Source organism: Coffea eugenioides, chromosome 3 (assembly GCF_003713205.1).
Source record: "Coffea eugenioides isolate CCC68of chromosome 3, Ceug_1.0, whole genome shotgun sequence".
NCBI lineage: Eukaryota > Viridiplantae > Streptophyta > Magnoliopsida > Gentianales > Rubiaceae > Coffea > Coffea eugenioides.
The window spans coordinates 231,277-249,613 of NC_040037.1; the positions used below are offsets into that span (position 1 = coordinate 231,277).

General features: G+C 38.0%; 3 protein-coding genes across 6 annotated transcripts; 2 read left to right on the forward strand and 1 right to left on the reverse strand.

Annotated features, from left to right (window-relative positions):
• The first annotated feature begins 2,287 nt into the window (after positions 1-2,287).
• On the forward strand, positions 2,288-5,449 carry LOC113765617 (inositol transporter 4-like). Of its 2 annotated transcripts, XM_027309851.1 has the most exons (7): positions 2,288-2,345; positions 2,763-2,986; positions 3,104-3,174; positions 3,283-3,618; positions 3,704-3,811; positions 3,904-4,518; positions 4,758-5,449. In XM_027309851.1, the coding sequence occupies exons 2-7, from the start codon at positions 2,851-2,853 to the stop codon at positions 5,235-5,237; spliced, it is 1,746 nt and encodes a 581-aa protein (XP_027165652.1). In that variant the 5' UTR covers positions 2,288-2,345; positions 2,763-2,850; the 3' UTR covers positions 5,238-5,449. The 2 variants fall into 2 exon arrangements, with proteins under 2 accessions (XP_027165652.1, XP_027165651.1); XM_027309850.1 differs by lacking the exon at positions 2,288-2,345 and having other exon boundaries at positions 2,576-2,986.
• A 631-nt stretch (positions 5,450-6,080) lies between these two features.
• LOC113765618 (solute carrier family 25 member 44-like) lies at positions 6,081-9,887 on the reverse strand. 3 transcript variants are annotated; one of them, XM_027309854.1, is made up of 6 exons: positions 9,577-9,887; positions 8,212-8,593; positions 7,553-7,749; positions 7,318-7,459; positions 7,060-7,219; positions 6,081-6,482 (listed from the first exon to the last, which is right to left on the reverse strand). In XM_027309854.1, exons 1-6 carry the CDS (start codon positions 9,651-9,653, stop codon positions 6,457-6,459), a joined length of 984 nt encoding a protein of 327 aa, XP_027165655.1. In that variant the 5' UTR covers positions 9,654-9,887; the 3' UTR covers positions 6,081-6,456. The 3 variants fall into 3 exon arrangements, with proteins under 3 accessions (XP_027165655.1, XP_027165653.1, XP_027165654.1); XM_027309852.1 differs by having other exon boundaries at positions 6,081-7,219; XM_027309853.1 differs by having other exon boundaries at positions 6,081-7,219; positions 7,553-7,715; positions 8,208-8,593.
• Positions 9,888-12,687: 2,800 nt separating this feature from the next.
• On the forward strand, positions 12,688-17,622 carry LOC113765143 (YTH domain-containing protein ECT4-like). Its single transcript, XM_027309221.1, has 8 exons — positions 12,688-12,972; positions 13,606-13,669; positions 13,838-13,973; positions 14,118-14,191; positions 14,277-14,753; positions 15,022-15,555; positions 15,725-15,937; positions 16,628-17,622. The coding sequence occupies exons 2-8, from the start codon at positions 13,622-13,624 to the stop codon at positions 17,228-17,230; spliced, it is 2,085 nt and encodes a 694-aa protein (XP_027165022.1). The 5' UTR covers positions 12,688-12,972; positions 13,606-13,621; the 3' UTR covers positions 17,231-17,622.
• Positions 17,623-18,337: the final 715 nt, after the last annotated feature.

Consider the following 18,337-nt stretch of genomic DNA (forward strand, 5'->3'; position numbering starts at 1 on the left):
TGGGAAAAGGGTAAAAATAAGGTAATGAATCCTAAATAGTGAAAGAAGTATAAAGATAGGAGTATAGGATTGGGGAGGATAAAGTCAAGGGAGCTGTAGTTGTGGGTTGGGATGAAACTATAAAAATAAATGATTTATGTGGGTTAAATGGATATAATTTTACATGGTTTTGGTTATCTTACCCATTTACAATCCCCTGCAAAATTTTATTTATTTTTTCTCCCATATTCTTTGAGCAACAAAATAATATATCATTGTAATCAATAAAAATAAGAACTCATTGCATTAATAAATAAATTTTTACCTAACAAAATTACATAGAAGAACCCATAGTGGTGATCATAAGTAGTTTTAATTTTGTCACTCTACAAGAATCTCAAAATAATTTAGGTATGAATGCAAGAAATCAATTTATACTTAATGAGTTAATTAAAACTTTGAAATGAGAGAGGGAGGAAGTAGGATAAAATTTAACAAAAATTAAAGAACAGGAAAAGAAAGTTAAATATGCCTTTGCAAAAAGCAGAATATAATTATTGAATTTGTTACTAATGAATTTGAATCCAAGTCTAATTTAATTAGGTCTAAATAGGTAGTCATAATCTATCCATTTAATAGCCACTAATTAATGAGTTTAATTGGGTTACCCATTTAAAATTAATAAAATTGCAAACCTATACTCATTTGTTGATGAGCAAGTTGAAAAATTAGTTATTATTTACAACTATATATGGAGAGTAACATGATATAAGGTAAATAGGGTGCGAAATTGGGTAAGAGATTAAATAATTTGATAGAAACAAGGTAGAGTGAAGGAAATGTAGAGTTTGTAGGAGAGAGAAGAGTTGGAGGGATATGAAAAGTTTTGGTTAAAAAGGTGAGGAAAAGGGTAATGAAAAGTAGGGAAAAATTAACGAGAAGTGGCGCAAAATAGAGAACGTGGTAGGGAGGAGAAACATTTTGTACTTGGTGTACTTTTAGTATTTCTTTAGATATTTTTGTGACCTTTGTTCATATTTTTTAATATACGATAAGGTACGTAAATACAATATAAATTAAATACTAAAATAGTACTCTTTTGATTTTTTAACCCTTTTTCATGTAACTAATATAAGTAATTCATTTACTATTATTATATTAAACATTAATCCGTGCATTGCAAGACTATTTTTTTTTTTTTTTTTTCAGCACAGTGGGTATCTGGGGCCGAGGACTGGTTACCGTACGTCCCAACTAATCCCACTGCGTGACCGCGAGAGGCTACCCAACATCATCGGTCAATGGTAACGACTGGGATTCGATCCTTGGTTGGTGGCTCTCACCCAACTGGGCTACAACCACCGGACCGAACCCAGACTGGGCATCCGTGCATTGCAAGACTAGTTACTGCTGTGTATTGTAAAGTATTATTCATTTGTTGGCATTGAATGAGAAGATTGTGAGTCATTCATTATTCATTTAGGAATATAGTAATAATAATAATACTGCAAAAGCGTCAAAGCGGAGGTCGTTGGTCAAACCTTATCCACTGGTCAGCTGTTTGATTTGGCAATGCAAGTAATTTATAGACAATGATTAACAGAGTGGAGCGTACTTGGACAGCGATTAGAGCCTCGTTGTACAAAAAAAAAAAAAAAATTAAAAAGACTTTGGTTAGGATATATATATATATATAATTGTATATAATATATTCATATTTTGATATATATCCAAATATATAATACTAATGGTTTATACTAATGAGTTATATGTCAAAATACATTAATATATATATATGTATAAGAAATATTAATTAACCATACAAAATTATGTCAAAAAAAAAAAAGCGCAACTATGCTGATTTAGCACGAAACTGTAAAAAGCACTCACTCTATTGAGTACTTTAATTGGATGGAAATGGTTTTGACAAAACAAAAAAAAAAAAAAAGGATGGAAATGGGAGTTTTATGATATACTCTAAATTGGAGTTTGGATTTATCCCAAAGGCAACTTAATGAGGTTTCTTTTGGTTAATAGATTAGCAGTAATTACTTCATTTGTTAATTGGTTGGTATTGAATGAGAAGATTGTGAGTACTGCAAAAGCGTCAAAGCGGAGGTCGTTGGTCAAACCTTATCCACTAATCAAATCTTTATTATTATTATTATCATTAATTTTGTCAAAGGATCAAATCTTAATTTATATGCGTCGTCATCTTTCAAGAATTTTTGTTGGCGAGAGAAGTGAGAAGGCGGTCACATTCTACTCTTCTCTCTTGTTGCAAGTGAAACACGACAAAAAAAAAAAAAAGGAGATAAAAGCAAGAAGTAGCCGAAGGAGCAGAAGAGTAACTCAAGCCAGCTTTGGTCAGTCCATCTCTCAGAACTCACGTACCATTCTCTCTTTTTTCTTTCTTTCTTTCCATTGCTTTTGTCAAATTTCTGTGTTATGTCCTTTTCACAACCTATGGTTTCAATAATAATTCCTTCTCATGCTTCCGTCATCATGGCCACAATACCATCATCGTCTTTGTGTTTGTGTTTTTTTTGTGTTGGGGTGGGGTTGATGATTAAAAACTAAAAAAACTAAAGAAATCTTCCTGACAAATGCAACAAAAAGATTCCTTGTCAATCTTGGATGAATAAACATACAATTCTGCGGTCAATAGGAGTCTAAATTTTGATATATAAAATGAAAAGTGATAAAGAAGGGGGAAGGGGGGGGCAAAGATTTTACAAAAAAAATAAACAGAATTCATAAAAAATGGGACGCCTCCTGTACAGATCCATCATTAGTGCAAGTTTCCAAGAGCCCCTCAGTTCTTCTTCTGCAACTAGCAACATTAAAGAAGAAGAAAAAAATTTAATCAAGATGGTTGAAGGGGGAGCCTCAAAAGCCGGCAGAACTGAATTCACGGAGTGCTGGCGCACAACATGGAAGACACCCTACATCATGAGATTGGCCTTATCCGCTGGAATTGGAGGTCTCCTCTTTGGTTATGACACAGGTAATCCAGAAGACACCCCACCCCTCGTGCTTCATTCACTTCCGACCTTGACAAGATTTTCCCTTTACACGCAAGATTGCATTTTTATTCCCCTCTTGCATCCCTAATTTGCTGTAGGAGTTATTTCCGGTGCCCTCCTTTACATTAGAGACGACTTCAAAGCTGTTGACAGGAAGACATGGCTCCAGGTACCACAAGTTCCTTCCACTTTCCATCACCCTCTCTCAAGAATAAGAATTTCTTCTTGTTTAATTACTGCTTCTCTAGGTAAACTGTTCTTGTTTAAAAATTTTCAGGAGACAATTGTCAGCATGGCCGTTGCAGGAGCTATTCTTGGTGCTGCATTTGGCGGATGGATCAATGACAAATTCGGTCGCAAAATCTCCATTTTGGCGGCTGATGTTCTCTTCTTTGTTGGAGCTATTGTTATGGCCGTTTCTCAATCTCCCTGGATGATCATTGTTGGGAGAATATTTGTTGGCTTAGGGGTTGGGATGGCATCCATGACTGCGCCTCTTTACATTTCAGAAGCTTCACCCCACAGAATCAGAGGTGCTCTTGTTAGCACAAATGGTTTCTTAATTACCGGAGGCCAGTTTCTTTCCTATCTTATCAATTTAGCTTTCACCCACGTAAGAATTGGCCATCATCTTGCTCCGTTATTGTCCAATGCATAAAGAAAGATGATTTCTGAGAGTCCATTTAATTTTTGTGCAGACCAAAGGAACTTGGCGGTGGATGCTCGGAGTAGCAGGAGTTCCAGCACTAGTCCAGTTTATTCTAATGCTATCGCTCCCCGAGTCTCCGAGATGGCTTTACAGAAAGGTTCCGCCACAACCGTTCTTTACTCGATTACATTTTTATCGCCTTAGTCTGCTTTTGCTTTTTGTAATTTGCGACTCCCCTTTGCCAAGCAGGGTAAAGTTGACGAGGCCAAATCCATATTACAGAGGATTTATCCTACTGAGGAAGTTGAGGAGGAAATGCAGGCCCTGAAATCATCAGTTGATGAGGAAATGGCCCTACAAGGTTTTGTAGGAGAAGGCAGCTTGCTTTCAAAAGTAAGGCAAGCCTTGAGTTATCCTGTTTTCCGGAGGGGACTATATGCTGGGATTACAGTTCAGGTGGCTCAGCAGTTTGTTGGCATCAATACTGTCATGTATTATAGTCCAAGCATAATCCAGTTCGCTGGTTTTGCTTCAAACCGGACTGCTTTGGCACTGTCCCTCATCACTTCTGGTCTCAACGCAATTGGGTCCATCATTAGTATGTGTTTTGTTGATAGATATGGAAGGAGGAGGCTTATGATCATTTCCATAATAGGCATCATAACTTGCCTAGTGGTTCTATCGATCGTGTTCTTCCAGGCTTCTGCCAGTGCTCCACCTATCGGTAAGGCTGAGTCTGCCCATTTTGGTGGCAATTCCACATGTTTTGGCTATATCCAGGCCCCAGATGCATCTTCTTGGAATTGCATGCAGTGCCTGCAGAAGGCATCTCATTGTGCATTCTGCTCAAATGGAGCAAATCGAGTAAGTTTTTGTTTATCTGGCTTTTGTCCTTGTGGTTCTTCCATAGCAATTAGCTAGGGATATTTCTTTGTGCTAAATATGGTGTGAAGATGTGAGCAAGTTTCCCAAATTTTATGGGTTCTTTGAGTCCCTTGATTCGATGGTTTTGCATTGCATCGCTGAAAATTTATGCATACAATATATTATAGTAGGAGTATTTGTTAATGCAAAACTTTCTCTATGTCATTGTTTTCAATCAGTTCTCTCCTGGAGCATGCCTGGCCTCAAATGATGAATTGAAAACTGCATGCCGGGCTGAGAGCCGAACGTGGTATACAAAAGGTTGCCCCAGCAAAGTCGGATTTCTAGCCGTTGTTTTACTGGGATTGTATATTATAATGTACGCACCAGGAATGGGAACCGTTCCATGGATTGTTAACTCAGAAATTTACCCCTTGAGATACAGAGGCATTGGTGGAGGAATTGCTGCAGTTGCAAACTGGACTTCAAATCTTATAGTGAGCGAGACTTTCTTAACCTTAACTGAGGCTCTTGGCTCAGCTGGCACATTTCTTCTTTTTGCGGGGTTTTCCTTCATTGGTCTGGTGTTCATCTTCTTCCTTGTGCCCGAAACAAAAGGACTACAATTTGAGGAGGTGGAGAAGATGCTAGAGAATGGATTTACACCCTGTAGTTGTTCCAAGAACGGAGGTGGTTCCAAGGATGAGGGTTCTGCTTAATGCTTGAATCAGCTATCTTAGATCAGAAAATATATTCATCTCAAAAGTGTTCATAATGATAGCAACATGTAATCCTCGAGATGTTACTGGAATTAGCTTTCATTTTGATTCTGTGTGTGGACTTTGTAAGGTAGCATCGCTTCATTACCAACTTACTACCCTCATAGTCAATTAGCAAAGATAAGTACATCGCCTGCTGCTGCTTCTATTGATAACTTGTTTCTTCCTCATCATCCTTGCTTGAAAGTGTTTTTTGATCGAATACATCTGCACAGAACGGTTTGATTGCACCACATTGGGTCCAAAAAACAGATGCCACCAGGGATCAAAGCGGAACGAAGGCAGTGTGTATACTTGCAACTACTAACTACAATGAAGTTTCCGGACTGCTAATTATGACACAAAGGCCATCTTCTTCCTTGGTTCTTAAGCTGATGGGAGACAAAGCCGCACCTTAAAATTTACTCATTCTCGTCGAATTTAATGAATCAAAACACGACCCCGCGCTCTCGCATCAACCATATTAAGCGCACAAAAACTATTGCACCAGGTTAGTCTGGTTTTCCGTCTTGAAAGGTTGAATGAGAGAGAGGCAACTACAAGCCAGTTTTGAGCGCAATTGTTTGTTTGCTAAGTTTGAAGTGCGATTTGCATGGGACAATGGGAAAAGGGGAACAAGAATCGATGATCGATCATCTAATATCCAGAACAACCATGACAGGTATCACTACTGTGTTCCCAGAGTTCATATTTGTAGTTCACAAAAAAGGTCTCTTAGCCAACCTGTTTCCATAAACCGTCGGAAAATTCAGAGAATAACTTCAGCTCCTGAAAATTCACATGTGCTATGCTGGTTGAATGCAGCAAGAATAAAGGGTATTCCAAAAATTCCTATTCAGAGTTCGTCTTGAGATGGTACGCATCACCAAAAATGATAATATGAGAGGCTAACGTTTTCAACTAATGACTAGCACTGCAATTTAGTTGGCAAGCAAGCTCACGAGGACATCTTGACCTTCTTACGAAGATATCACAAATGGAATGGATTTGGAAGAGAAAAAATGCGCAGTTTCTCGTACTAAAGTTGCTGCTTCCTTGATACGCGCCATCATAGTGGATAGTTCCATTCATGCTGCAGCAGGAAAACTCTTAGCTTGTGCACCTTGTATCCCCGCCTCAACAAAATGCCGGGCATCAGTGCATCCAATGCTCCACCTTCTTAATATTGCTTTACAGACAATCTCTCTGATAACAAGCAAGGATAAGCAAACATATCAAACGTTAGAGTATGAACCCATCTTATGCAGTTTTTTGAATCTAAAATTACACTTCAGAGATAAATGTCAATAATAAGAATTGATATGCAGAAAATGATGCTGCTACAGTCCTGTCAAATTTAAGAGGTTTAACAGTTGGTCCGTATGAAAACAACCAAGGATGATGAAATGTATGATTATCAAAGTACAATGGCACCTTATGCGCTTCTGAAGTCTAAATTAACAATTAAGAACCGAATCTCAATATTGGAGAACAGAGAAGCAGGGAGGAGGGACGATTGCCAGTTCTGTTGGAATACTGAGCTGTCCTCGACAGCCCAAGGCATACAAAGCAGTCACTTCCATTTCTTGCTAACTTACAAGTAGGAAAGGACAATCACTGTAGAAAGATATGGTGGTTAAGGCATCTGAGCCAAAAAATAACAGTCCAGTGAGAATGGAAAGTAGCATATGGATCATCAGATGAGTATCCACCAATTTGAAATCTTAAAATTTCACTAACACTTTATGTTCTTTCAAAACTAAAAAGTAGGGAGAGAGCATACTTATGAGTTCATATGTCACGATCATTGTTGTACCATAGAAAGACATATTTAAGAACCTAGGTGCAAACCCTCTATAAAATCCTCTCCAGCCATCTTCTTTAAGAAGTGCCCTAGTGGTCTTCATTACTGATGGTCTTCCGGCACCATAATCATCAATTACCTTCAAATAAAACCCACAAAATTAAGTATAGCAATGACGATAAACATGCATTCTGATCCTGTAGTCAGAGAATTTAAGAATGTACTGAGATTTGGTACCTGAAGCCTTGTCTTTACAGTATCTAGAGGGGTAGTAACAATTGAAGAACATGCACCAGCTACCATTCCTGCTGTAGCCTGGACAGTAACCATCTGTAAATGAGATGGTTTTTGTTGCATATCATCCCTATAACCCAGGCTCCTGAAGTCATAAAGTAAACCCAAAGAAACGTTTCAGCGTGAACGACTTCTAGATATAATAAGAGAGTGTAGCAATTATACCACCAAGACATACGTCCAGATCATGTGCTGAGCTGCCCCATATGCTCCCCACCAAAGTGCTGATGCAGGGGTTTGAGACAGAGCTGTTAATCCAAAGCCTCTATACAAACCACGAATTCCTTCAACCTTAGTAACTTTACGAACAACATCATATGGACCATTGCAAGAAGTAGTCCCTGGAAGCCCTTGAACCATTAGTCGCTGGCAGATCTGAAATGTAAGCCCCAAAATTGGGGAGGAACAACATGCAGTTTTTAACAGAGTGAACAAGAAAAATTCAGAGAATCTTTTCTCGCACTCGGGTTCTACTGTTCACAAAGAACATTCTAATCAATTAACTTTCTAGGTAATAGTACAAAAACTTTCAGAACTCAAGCACCAAGACATGTTTCACTGGGTTGGTGTAAATCAAAATTTCAAGTTCAATACTTTCTTACTTGCTTTAGGTCCTCTTTCAGTCTTCCAGTATTCTTCTCCCTCTTTTGTTTTAGGGGTGCGGGGTAGGGACGATTAGCATTAATCAGAAACACAACAAAATTCAGTTTCTGGCTGTAACTCTTCCACTCAACAAAGATTCTTCAATCTTTGATGATTTTAACAATACTTATTATGGTCTTACAACAATTGACACAAGCCAGAAGACAATAAAATCTTAAAAAGTAGTGTACCTACCACCTCTAAAGGGACGAAGTATACACATGAAACTATATTTGAAAACATTCCAGCAACCGCGTTTGCGATGCCAACACGAGTAGCTTCCGGCACATCTAGACCTTCAGTGCATTTAAACATCATATCTTTTGATACTTCAAGTGAAGTGAGAGCCAGGACTCTGCCTGGCAACGATCCGATTGCAGATGTACCAAAACCTCTAAATATGCCAGGTAGACCATCACTCTTGATTATGTGTTTGAACACAGACATTCCGTTCACACGGGAGAGACCAGAAGCAGCTACTTGCATCCTTGTCTTGACAACTGCAGTTGGGTGTATTAATGCTGACTGAGCAGTAAAGAGGATGGCCCCAATAACGTGAAACCTTGTCTTATCCAACCTAAACTCAAGGCACAGCAAGCATCAGGGATAGCTCAAGATTTCTAGAATGTAATTTACGAGCGGATAAACACATTTTGTAAAGCACTAAACAGATAATCGGAATAGGAGAATGCAGGAGATACTTAATCCTGAAGGATGAAGAAAAATGAAATGCACATTGTGGTAAATAGAGACTAAGAAGCAAGTCCTTGATACACGTAGTTTGTCAGGATCGCATTTTGTAAAGGGCTAAAGTACAATTCGAAATGCAGTGAGACAATTTGGATAAGAGCATAACTTTGATTTTCGCTCATAAAATAAACTTTCATTCGAACCATCATCTGCAATCCTGGAATGAATGATAGAGACAAAAGCGTACAAAAAAGGTGATGATCAACAGTCTTGGGAAGCAAGGAGTACAAATAACGGGATCGGTGTCGTATCATAAAAAGCAAGACTTTTTACGAGTTGAATGATATGGCAATCTTGAAACTTGTATGGAAAAGATTTTTTTTCAATTGCACCACATTGTACGTATGTGATGACCCTAAACTCTAAGAAGGCAGCCAGGCTTGGCCCTGCAACATTTTTTTTCTTTTTGGTTGGGGGGCATGAAATCAGCATCAGAATAGTAAGTAGTAATTAACAAGCAGCGTCATTCGTGATGACCACCATTACTTGCAATTCATCATCATCATCTTCTTCTTCTTCAAAAGTGGCAAAAGAGTTGATGTTTGCAAAACTCATGCCATCTCATTTATTTGACATTGCAAGATCCAAACTTTTCAAACTTAATTATACCCCACTAGTGAAAAAATATGGAAAAGGAAGTTTTCTTTTCCCTTCTTAAACAAAACATAGTGAATCGAATAATTAAACAGCAAAAATATCAAGTGGATTTTTTTTTGTTTTTGCATTAATAAGTAAATAGAGCGAGTTAAAGCCTGAGGAGGGAAAAAATAAAAAGACAGAGTTGAGAGAGAAGAAGGAATAAGCGAGTACCTGTCCCAGTGAATGTTAGTGTCGGCCAGAGCCAGCTGTGGGGGGCGACTCCCTACTGCTTCTGTTTCTACCGCCATTTGTTTCTCCCCCGTATTTGTATTGTATACTAATAACAATAATATAATACTTATTAGTAAGAGGTTTGGCCAAAACAAATCATACGACTATAGGAAGGATTACTGCTGCTCCTTTCTACTCCCACCGGTGCCTCCAGCCAGTTGGAGTTGATTATCAGAAGAAGAAGAAGAGGGGCAGAAAAGACGGCAACACTTTAAGAAAATTATTGTTGCAATATGCTGCTGGTGCAAAGCTTGGGATCAAAGGAGGGAAATTTTACAACTATATAATAATAATAAGAAAGCTTCGGAAGGTTCCGGGGTCCAGGAATTTCGGAAACTGGGCTACGCTTATGTTGTTGTTTTTAATTTTTTTTAGGGATAATAGCAGAAAACTCCCTTGACATTTCTGACACCAGCACTCACCTCCCCTATCTATGGTTTTAAGGCAGCAATGACCTCTCCTAGGAGGAAATTGTGGCCCATTGCAGACAAAAGATTGTGAAAATATATCTTTATACCTTGATGAACGAGTTATGCAAAAGAAACCCCCTATTATCGTTAACAAATTAACTAATTAAATTACTTGTGAGTTCTAACATGTTTAGACTTCTAACAGGTTTAGACAGTATAAGCATGGCTAACCAATGGCTCCAATTGAAGAGGAAAATGGCGCCATGAATTGGCACCAATTTGTGAATGACAACTTTTGAGATGACAAGGGCTAAACGGTGTAGCATCTTGAGAGTTGTACATAAGGGAAAAAGTATGTTGGTTCTACTTAGTTCATGAGAGCCAAAATAACAGTGAAAGAAGAAACAAAATAGGCAGTTGTAAGCAAGTAGAATCTAAGCATTTTCTTCATAAACTTTGCGAGAATCACAATTGTAAAGGTAAATGATCCTTGCTGTTGTCACTTTAAGAGATAAATTTTGCATGTTAGTTGTTGTATGATAAAATGCTGTCCCTTTAACCTTCAGCGAATTCACAAGTTATCAACAATGAAAAATGAATGGATGATGTATCATCACTTTAACACTTATTGATGATTGATGGAATATGTTACTGATGATTAATGGCATATGAACGAATGATGTATCATCACTTTAACATTTGCTGCTCTGTTTGTAGATGCACCTTTTCTCGATCTTCACTTTGCTTGTATTAGCACGTTGTATTGGTCATTGTTTGAGTTCATGGCTGGTCTGTGATACAAATTTACAAGATTGCAGTACAATTGCATGGCGTTGTGCTTTCAAAAATGTAGTCAATAACTGTCACTCTTAAAACTGTAAGATGGCTCTCATTCTTGCTTATGACATATCTATCCATTATGAGAGGAAAAAAAAAAGAGAATCTCAAATGTTGATCAAATTGGTAACTTGTTATGTGATGCTGCCGTTAAAGGATTTAGTCAAGTCCCTAGGCATGTGAATATGTTATTGCACATGAGGTGTGAAATTCCTAAAACAGGTGGCATGTTTGATATAATTGATGATGATTCTGTTAGTGAAATGTTCAATATCTTGCAAATCTAGCCATTTGTAACTAGCTGTTCCTTAGTTCATGATGCTTCAGATGTTTTATGTCAACTAAAAAGGTTTAATAATACTATTTGGCATGCAGCATAAAAGGGCAAGTTTGACACGAATTTCTCATCTCACTGTTTAAAACAATATTTTAATGGCACCTTCTCTAGTACGGACTAAATATGAAAAAAAAATCAGCAAGTTTAAGGGAGGTCAGTGCTGTTTCTTAAACTACAGGGGAAGTGAGTGCTAGTGTTAGAAATCTCAATGGAGGTTTCTTTCTGCAATTTTCCCTTTTTTAATTTTTTAACTCCTCGTGTGACGTAGAAGGACTCAAAACCCAAGCCCAATTTCAGACACCAATTTCAGACCGGTCCAATGATTGAATTGACGTCGGTGGCTTGGTGGTGCTCTTGCTCTTGCTCTTGCATTTGCGCGTTTTAAAACGAATCTCACAAAACATATTATTATTGTTATTGGGCTCGCGAATTCATTAGTTAGGTACAAATAATGGCAAGTGAACATTATGAGATTTCTTAACGAAACACGTTTGGATGGACAGTAGCAGATTATTTAGAACGTGATTCAAACAAAACCCCAATTGCAGATAAGGAATTTTTATTATTGGTTGTCTCGCGATCTACTAATTATTAACCTTTCTCCTTCATTGATGTAAATGAAAGTACTAAAAAGCTGAGGTGTTCGATTCGACTTGACAAATCTGAGGTGTTAAGGAAATTAAAATCCAATTCTTATTCTGTAAGCAGCCACATAAATCCAAATTACTACTAATCATCATCATCAAGCCAGGAAATTTTGTTCTTGATTGAGGTCTTCTCAGCGCGTACACTACAACCTCCGGTGGTATATTATAACTAAGTATTATTGTAGCATTCAAGATATGCGGTAGACGGACCCGGACCTTATGATAACGACGTCGTCTTTTTCAATATTCATTCCCTCCCATCCCATGGCTTCTAAAGTAGTAGTACATTTTTACCTGTACCACTAGATAGATGACCACCCAGAGCCGGCTCCCTCTTTTTTTTTTTTTTTTGCCGCCGGCTGAGGAGAATAGAATAGAAGAGACTAGACTAGAGAGAAGAATTCTCTCCCTAAATTTTCGTTTTCCTAATTTTTTTCTCACCCAACAAAGCGCAATGGATGTCATTTTGATCTTTTTCATAAATATCATATTTAAATATTTTTAAAATTTAATAATTATTAATTTAATAATATATAAAATTTAATAAATTCCAAAAATTAAAATACGTAAAAATTATTTTTATTTTTTTTGAAGCTATTGTACTTATTTTTCATTGAATTAAGTAATAGTTATTGGATTTAAAAAATAAAAAAAATTTTATAAAGAAAAGATAATAATAAATATAATAAAAAATGAGATAGAAGAAGAGAATCAGTCGCGCCGAATAAATATAATAATTTTTTTTTTTTTTTTTTTTTTGGTTTTCTTGGCCCCTCTCGATATGCCTGTATGTCCCTCCACCCAGGCATGCTAGGGTTTCCTTAACCGCGTCTACTTCCAATTATTGTTATTTTTTATAGCCATAAATCCACGAATGAATGAATATACATGTATAGACGGCTAGTTATAGGCATAGCAGAAAATTATGCGTGGCAAAATCAATTGTAATAAATTGGATACAAAATCACCTAAATTTGAGTCTGGAACCACAACGACAACAGCAACAGCTCTGGTTCAACAGGAGGTGAAGGCAGTCAACCATGGCTTGAATCTCCTCTCCTCTCTATCTCTCTCTCTCTCTCGCCCGCGGGCGCTCGTTCGCTCGGTAAATTCACTTCTCTACTCTCTCTCTCTCTCTCTCAGCATCCTGTACTATTTGTTTCCATGGTTGAATATAGACTATGTATTTGATTGGTGATATCATTTTTATTCTCCTCTTCTTTCTTCCTTTTTTTTTCTTTGATTCCAGAAAAGAAAAGCTGTGATGGTGCTTAACTTTTGAGTATCAATTGATTTGTTAGAGACTGATTGATATGAGAAACCATGTAGTAGTATTAATTTTTGTGTTTTTTTTTTTGGGTGGGCGCGCTGGATTTTTTTTTTTGGGGGGGGGGGGGGTTGGTTGAGGGGAAGATAGCTGGGTGTTTCCAAAGCGATACTTCTCTCCAAGGATTTCTCTCTTGGTCTGTTTGTTTATGTTTTCCTCCTTAGATATGCTTAATTGGTTCAGATTTTTATTTTGGGCAGAAATAGGATTTATGCGATCATTTCAAGGCTCTGATTCTTCCAACCAGCTTCCTTTTGTTATTTTGTTTACTCTGCAGAACAGTGTTTAGTCGTCAAGTTTTACTGTTGCCCACTCTTGCGCGCGATAGAGATAGACTGTTAGATTGTTCCGGACGTGGTGTGGAAGTAGCATTACGCCTGCTAATAACCCCCTGTTCTTTGCTTTCTTTAGAGGTGGCAGTCTTCGGATGGAATTCTATAGCTTTCCGGAACAAGAATATGCAGATACTTATTTGGTAATCTTTCTGGCCGTCTAATGGTCAAGTTTTTCAACGTCTGTTTCTCACCTTGTCATTCTGGTCTGCAGTTTGGTGTGTTTTTTATGTATTATGCTTTTTTTTTTTTTTGTTGGGGGGGGGGGGTGTTTACCAATTGATAGTAGTGATTGTATTTTGGTGTCTTAGATTCAAGGTACTGAGTTAAACTCACAGTTCAGTAGCCCAAGTCTTGAAGCCATGTATAGCGAAGGAGCTCCGGAATTCATCGTTGATCAGGGCTTGTATTATCCTACTGCCACAAATTATGGATATATCTGTACAGGTTAGGATACCACCTATGTTGTATTCGAGCCAGTGATTACTTTTTTGTTGTGTTCTCTCTTCTTGTTTTATCTTCTTGCATTTATACATGTAGTCCGGTATGTATATGTATGCATATTTGTTGATGCAGCTCCTTTTTGTTCAGGATTTGAATCACCTGGTGAATGGGATGACCACCGCAGGGTTTTTGGTCTGGATGGTCAAGATATCCAATATGCCGTGAGTTCATTCGCACGTACAATGTCTTCCTTTACTACTTTGTGGCTATGTGGTAGTTTCTAACCTCATAATCTTGTTTGTCCAGGGTTCCCAAACTGAAACTTTTCCCTTTCTATATTACACACCTACCTATGGATATGGACAGTACACCTACAACCCTTACATTCCTGGGGCTATGGTGGGAGTTGATGGGCAATTTCTAGGGGCACAACAGTACTACACCATCCCATCTTATGAAAATCCTTCATCTGCACCAGCATATTTCCCCATGGTTGTTCAGTCTAGGTCAGATCTCATTGCAAATAATACAACAGACCCCTTCCTTCATACTACCACATCTACTGCTAATAGAGCTGATCGCTCAGGTCTGAAGCAAAATATTTCTTCAGCTTCTTCTGCCCTTTCCTCAAATCTTTTGGGGCCTGCTTCTAGTCAAGCTAGTTCCATGATGATGGTATCTGATGGAACTAAAACGAATGCTACAGCTAACGTACGACCTATCACACATGCAAATGTTACATCCAACAGATTGTCCCGCCCAGCTTCTAACCAAATTCTTCAGGTTAGACTTACTTTGCTGAGAAAACAGCTTGTACAAAATGTTTTTGATAAGTTTTGTCATTATCTGAGGTGTCTGAATGTGTACTCATAATTGTTTTAGCTAAGTTTAATGCAGATGTAACTACCTGCTGTTGCACTCTCTGCTTTCTTCCTCTGGCTATTTGTCTAGCTGTTCTCCTTTTGCTTTACTTGAGGTTGTGAGAGGTTGTAATTCACAAGTAAAAATTTGGTTTACCTGCCTATTTTAACATAAGTTTTCTTCTTTGCAGGGTGGAGTTAGTCAAGCCCTGGAGCATATGCCACCTGGGAAGGCTTTTCCGAGCAGTAGTCAATTTAAAGTTGCTCAACCACGTGCTAATGGGATGTCTAGCTTTGGATCTACATTGCATGTGGAGCCCACTACAGATAAAGTTCAATCCACGTTTCCTCACGGGAGAGGTCCAAATGTTACAAAAGTAAGGCCTGATGCACTTGGTGAGCAGAATCGAGGCCCTAGAGTTGACAAACCAGAAAATCAATTATCAGTTAAAGCTTACACAACCAGGGCAGGAGATGCTGATACGGAGGGAAATATTATTATTAATACCGATGGATATAATAAGGATGACTTTCCACTTGACTACACCAGTGCCAAATTTTTTGTTATTAAATCGTACAGTGAAGATGATGTGCACAAGAGTATTAAGTACAATATTTGGTCCTCCACACCCAATGGGAACAAGAAGCTAAACAGTGCTTATGAAGACGCTCAAAGATTTGCAAATGGGGATTCAGGACGCTGTCCAATTTTTCTCTTCTTTTCTGTAAGTGACACTCAGTAACTATTATTTTACAGGTGAAATCATGTTCTTTTGTCTTTTTTGATGCACTGTCACTCGATTCTTGAGGTATGGACCTTCTTGAAATGAAGCTTTGTGGCAATGGTAGCTTCCATTTTTTGTGAAGCTAACTGCTTGTCCTCTTGAAATGAAGGTAAATGCAAGTGGTCAGTTCTGTGGTGTTGCTGAGATGACTGGCCCTGTAGATTTTTACAAAGATATGGATTTTTGGCAGCAAGACAAGTGGACTGGGAGCTTCCCTGTCAAGTGGCACATAATAAAGGATGTGCCAAACCCCAACTTCAGGCACATAATATTAGAGAACAATGATTATAAACCAGTAACTAACAGTAGAGACACACAAGAGGTTGGTTAACCTTTACTTTCAGTGCAAATATCAACAAATTTCCTAATTTGCTCATTACGTGACTATTGATTGGTAAATTCTTTTGGAATTTAGGTTATCTTTCTTATTCTTGTCTGTTTGGCTTTGAATGTTGCTGGTGGGCTTTGAACATTGTTGGCATGCTTTGCTGTGTGTTTTTGAACAACTTGGTGGTTTCTGTCATCATGGCAATCTTTGCCTTTCTTTGCTCCTGCATCCTTTTTTTATTTTTTATTTTTGGGTTCATGCTTCATGCTACACTTGGTGGATATAACATCAATTTATTGCATGACATATTGCTTCTGAATTCTATAAATTATGCGACTATCATTGTGCATCACCTCCTGAAGAGAATGTGCTGGGAAACTTTGTTTGTTTTCAGGTGGGGAGGGTTTGCATGTGAAATTAGAGGAAAACGTATTGCCTTATTAGGACTTGGCAGATACAATGTTCCATGTAGCTTTCTCATGATAAAAGATAACTATGAATATGTTTAGCTTCTGAACCCTCCACCTCCTTTGCACCCACCCTTTCTTTTTTACTCCCTTTCACATTCTCTTTCTTGTAATCTCAAAATTTTCTCCTTTTAAATGAACTCTTGGTTTTTATCTGATGGTATGCCATGACATGAATCTTAGTTTTGTACTTTTTTCTGCTATTATTTATGCTCAGGTACGCTTCAGGAAAGGAATTGAGATGCTGAAAGTATTTAAGACCCATGTATCCAAGACTTCTTTACTTGATGACTTCATGTACTATGAAAATAGACAGAAACTTTTACAGGAAGAGAAAGCTAGGCTGCTTATGAAAAAATACGAACATCCAGTTCTTGTTCCTATTTTGGATCCTCCAGACAAGCTTACTTCTAGGATTAACTTTTCTTCTAAACAAGATGATATGAGTTACAAATGTAATGATTCAAACCACTCTGATCATGATACAGCTGCGTCTGTTAAGACTGCTGGCTTAGATGGTGATACTGTAAATGATGATGTTGTGGATGTAGCAGATGGGGAAGCAAGCATAAATGATTTTCTAAAGATTGGCACACTCACTATTACTCCAAAGCAGTCTGGCTCCGAGCTCTTGGGGGTTGTTACTGCTACTGTGGCAAACTCTTCTCTGTCTGATGTTGTTACAGTAGGATCTGTGCCTGTCAGGATAAAGGAAACAGCAGAATCTCCTGGTTTTCTGACATTTGGGACTATTCAAGTTGATCCTACTGTTCTCGACCACGACATGGCTTGCTATCGCGGCAAAGGTGGACAAAAATAGGTCGGTGTGTGGTCAAATTTCGATGACGGGAGTCCATCAACTATGACAAAGCATTTGCTCTATATGGTGGGTCATATTGGCCCCCCCCACCCTCTCTCTCTCTCTCCCCAAAACACAACTAGATGCCTTTCCATTGTAAAACTGAGTGTATTATGCTGGGGCAGTGTAGTTGTAGGTCATTCTCATTTTCCTTTAAAGCTTAGTCTGGGAAGGGATATTGATTTGATCCCGATGTTATACTAACCTTCTTTTGGGTATTGGAGATTATGGGTCTATGGTGGCGGGCAAATTGGCAAATTTTTTTGGTATATACCTTGTAATTTACCTTTTTTGCTGTACTTTAAAGCAATTTTAATTACCTAGTCAGGGAGTCGTGATTTCGCAGGAGTTAATATATAGACTTTGAGAATGCATTGGGTGAAATACAATGCGAGCAAGTAATATTATTGTGAACGTATCTTTCTTTGCAACATTGACAAAGAAGGATTGATAATTTGTCTACGGGTAAAGTAGTAAGCTTCTTCTGTTGATGATAATATATGTTTTTCAAAGGCAAGAAGAAAATTGTAAAAAGTTTCATTCATGAAAACTTCACGAAGTACGAGCCCATCTCCCTCTAGTTTTAAGACGTTATTGTGAAGTCAGAGTTCTATTTAGTCCTGCTACACTCAAGACTACAATAAAATGAAGTCAGAGTTCTATTTAGTCCTGCTACACTCAAGACTACAATAAAATAGACATCCTTGTAGAGTCGCAGCAGCAACATCTGACTATAAAAATTAAAATAGAGACATTCTTCCAGCAACACCCGCTGAAGCAGTAGCAGTAGTGTTTCACCTGAGCCGGAGGTAAAAAGATGATCTGATTTGTGAGGAGGAGCTGGGATGGGAGATGATCCCACTTATGGCCTTCCTAGTTGCTCGGGGAACTCGGGTCTGTTTGGAAGTGAGTTTTTTGACCAAGTTTTTTATCTACTAATTTTTTAACAACTTTTGCTACAGGAACCCCAAAAAACTTCTCAAAACATTTTACTTACACACTTAAAAAATACACAAAAAACTTTTCCTTCAACTTTTCTTCTTTTTCCTCCCCGACCCAACCCACCAC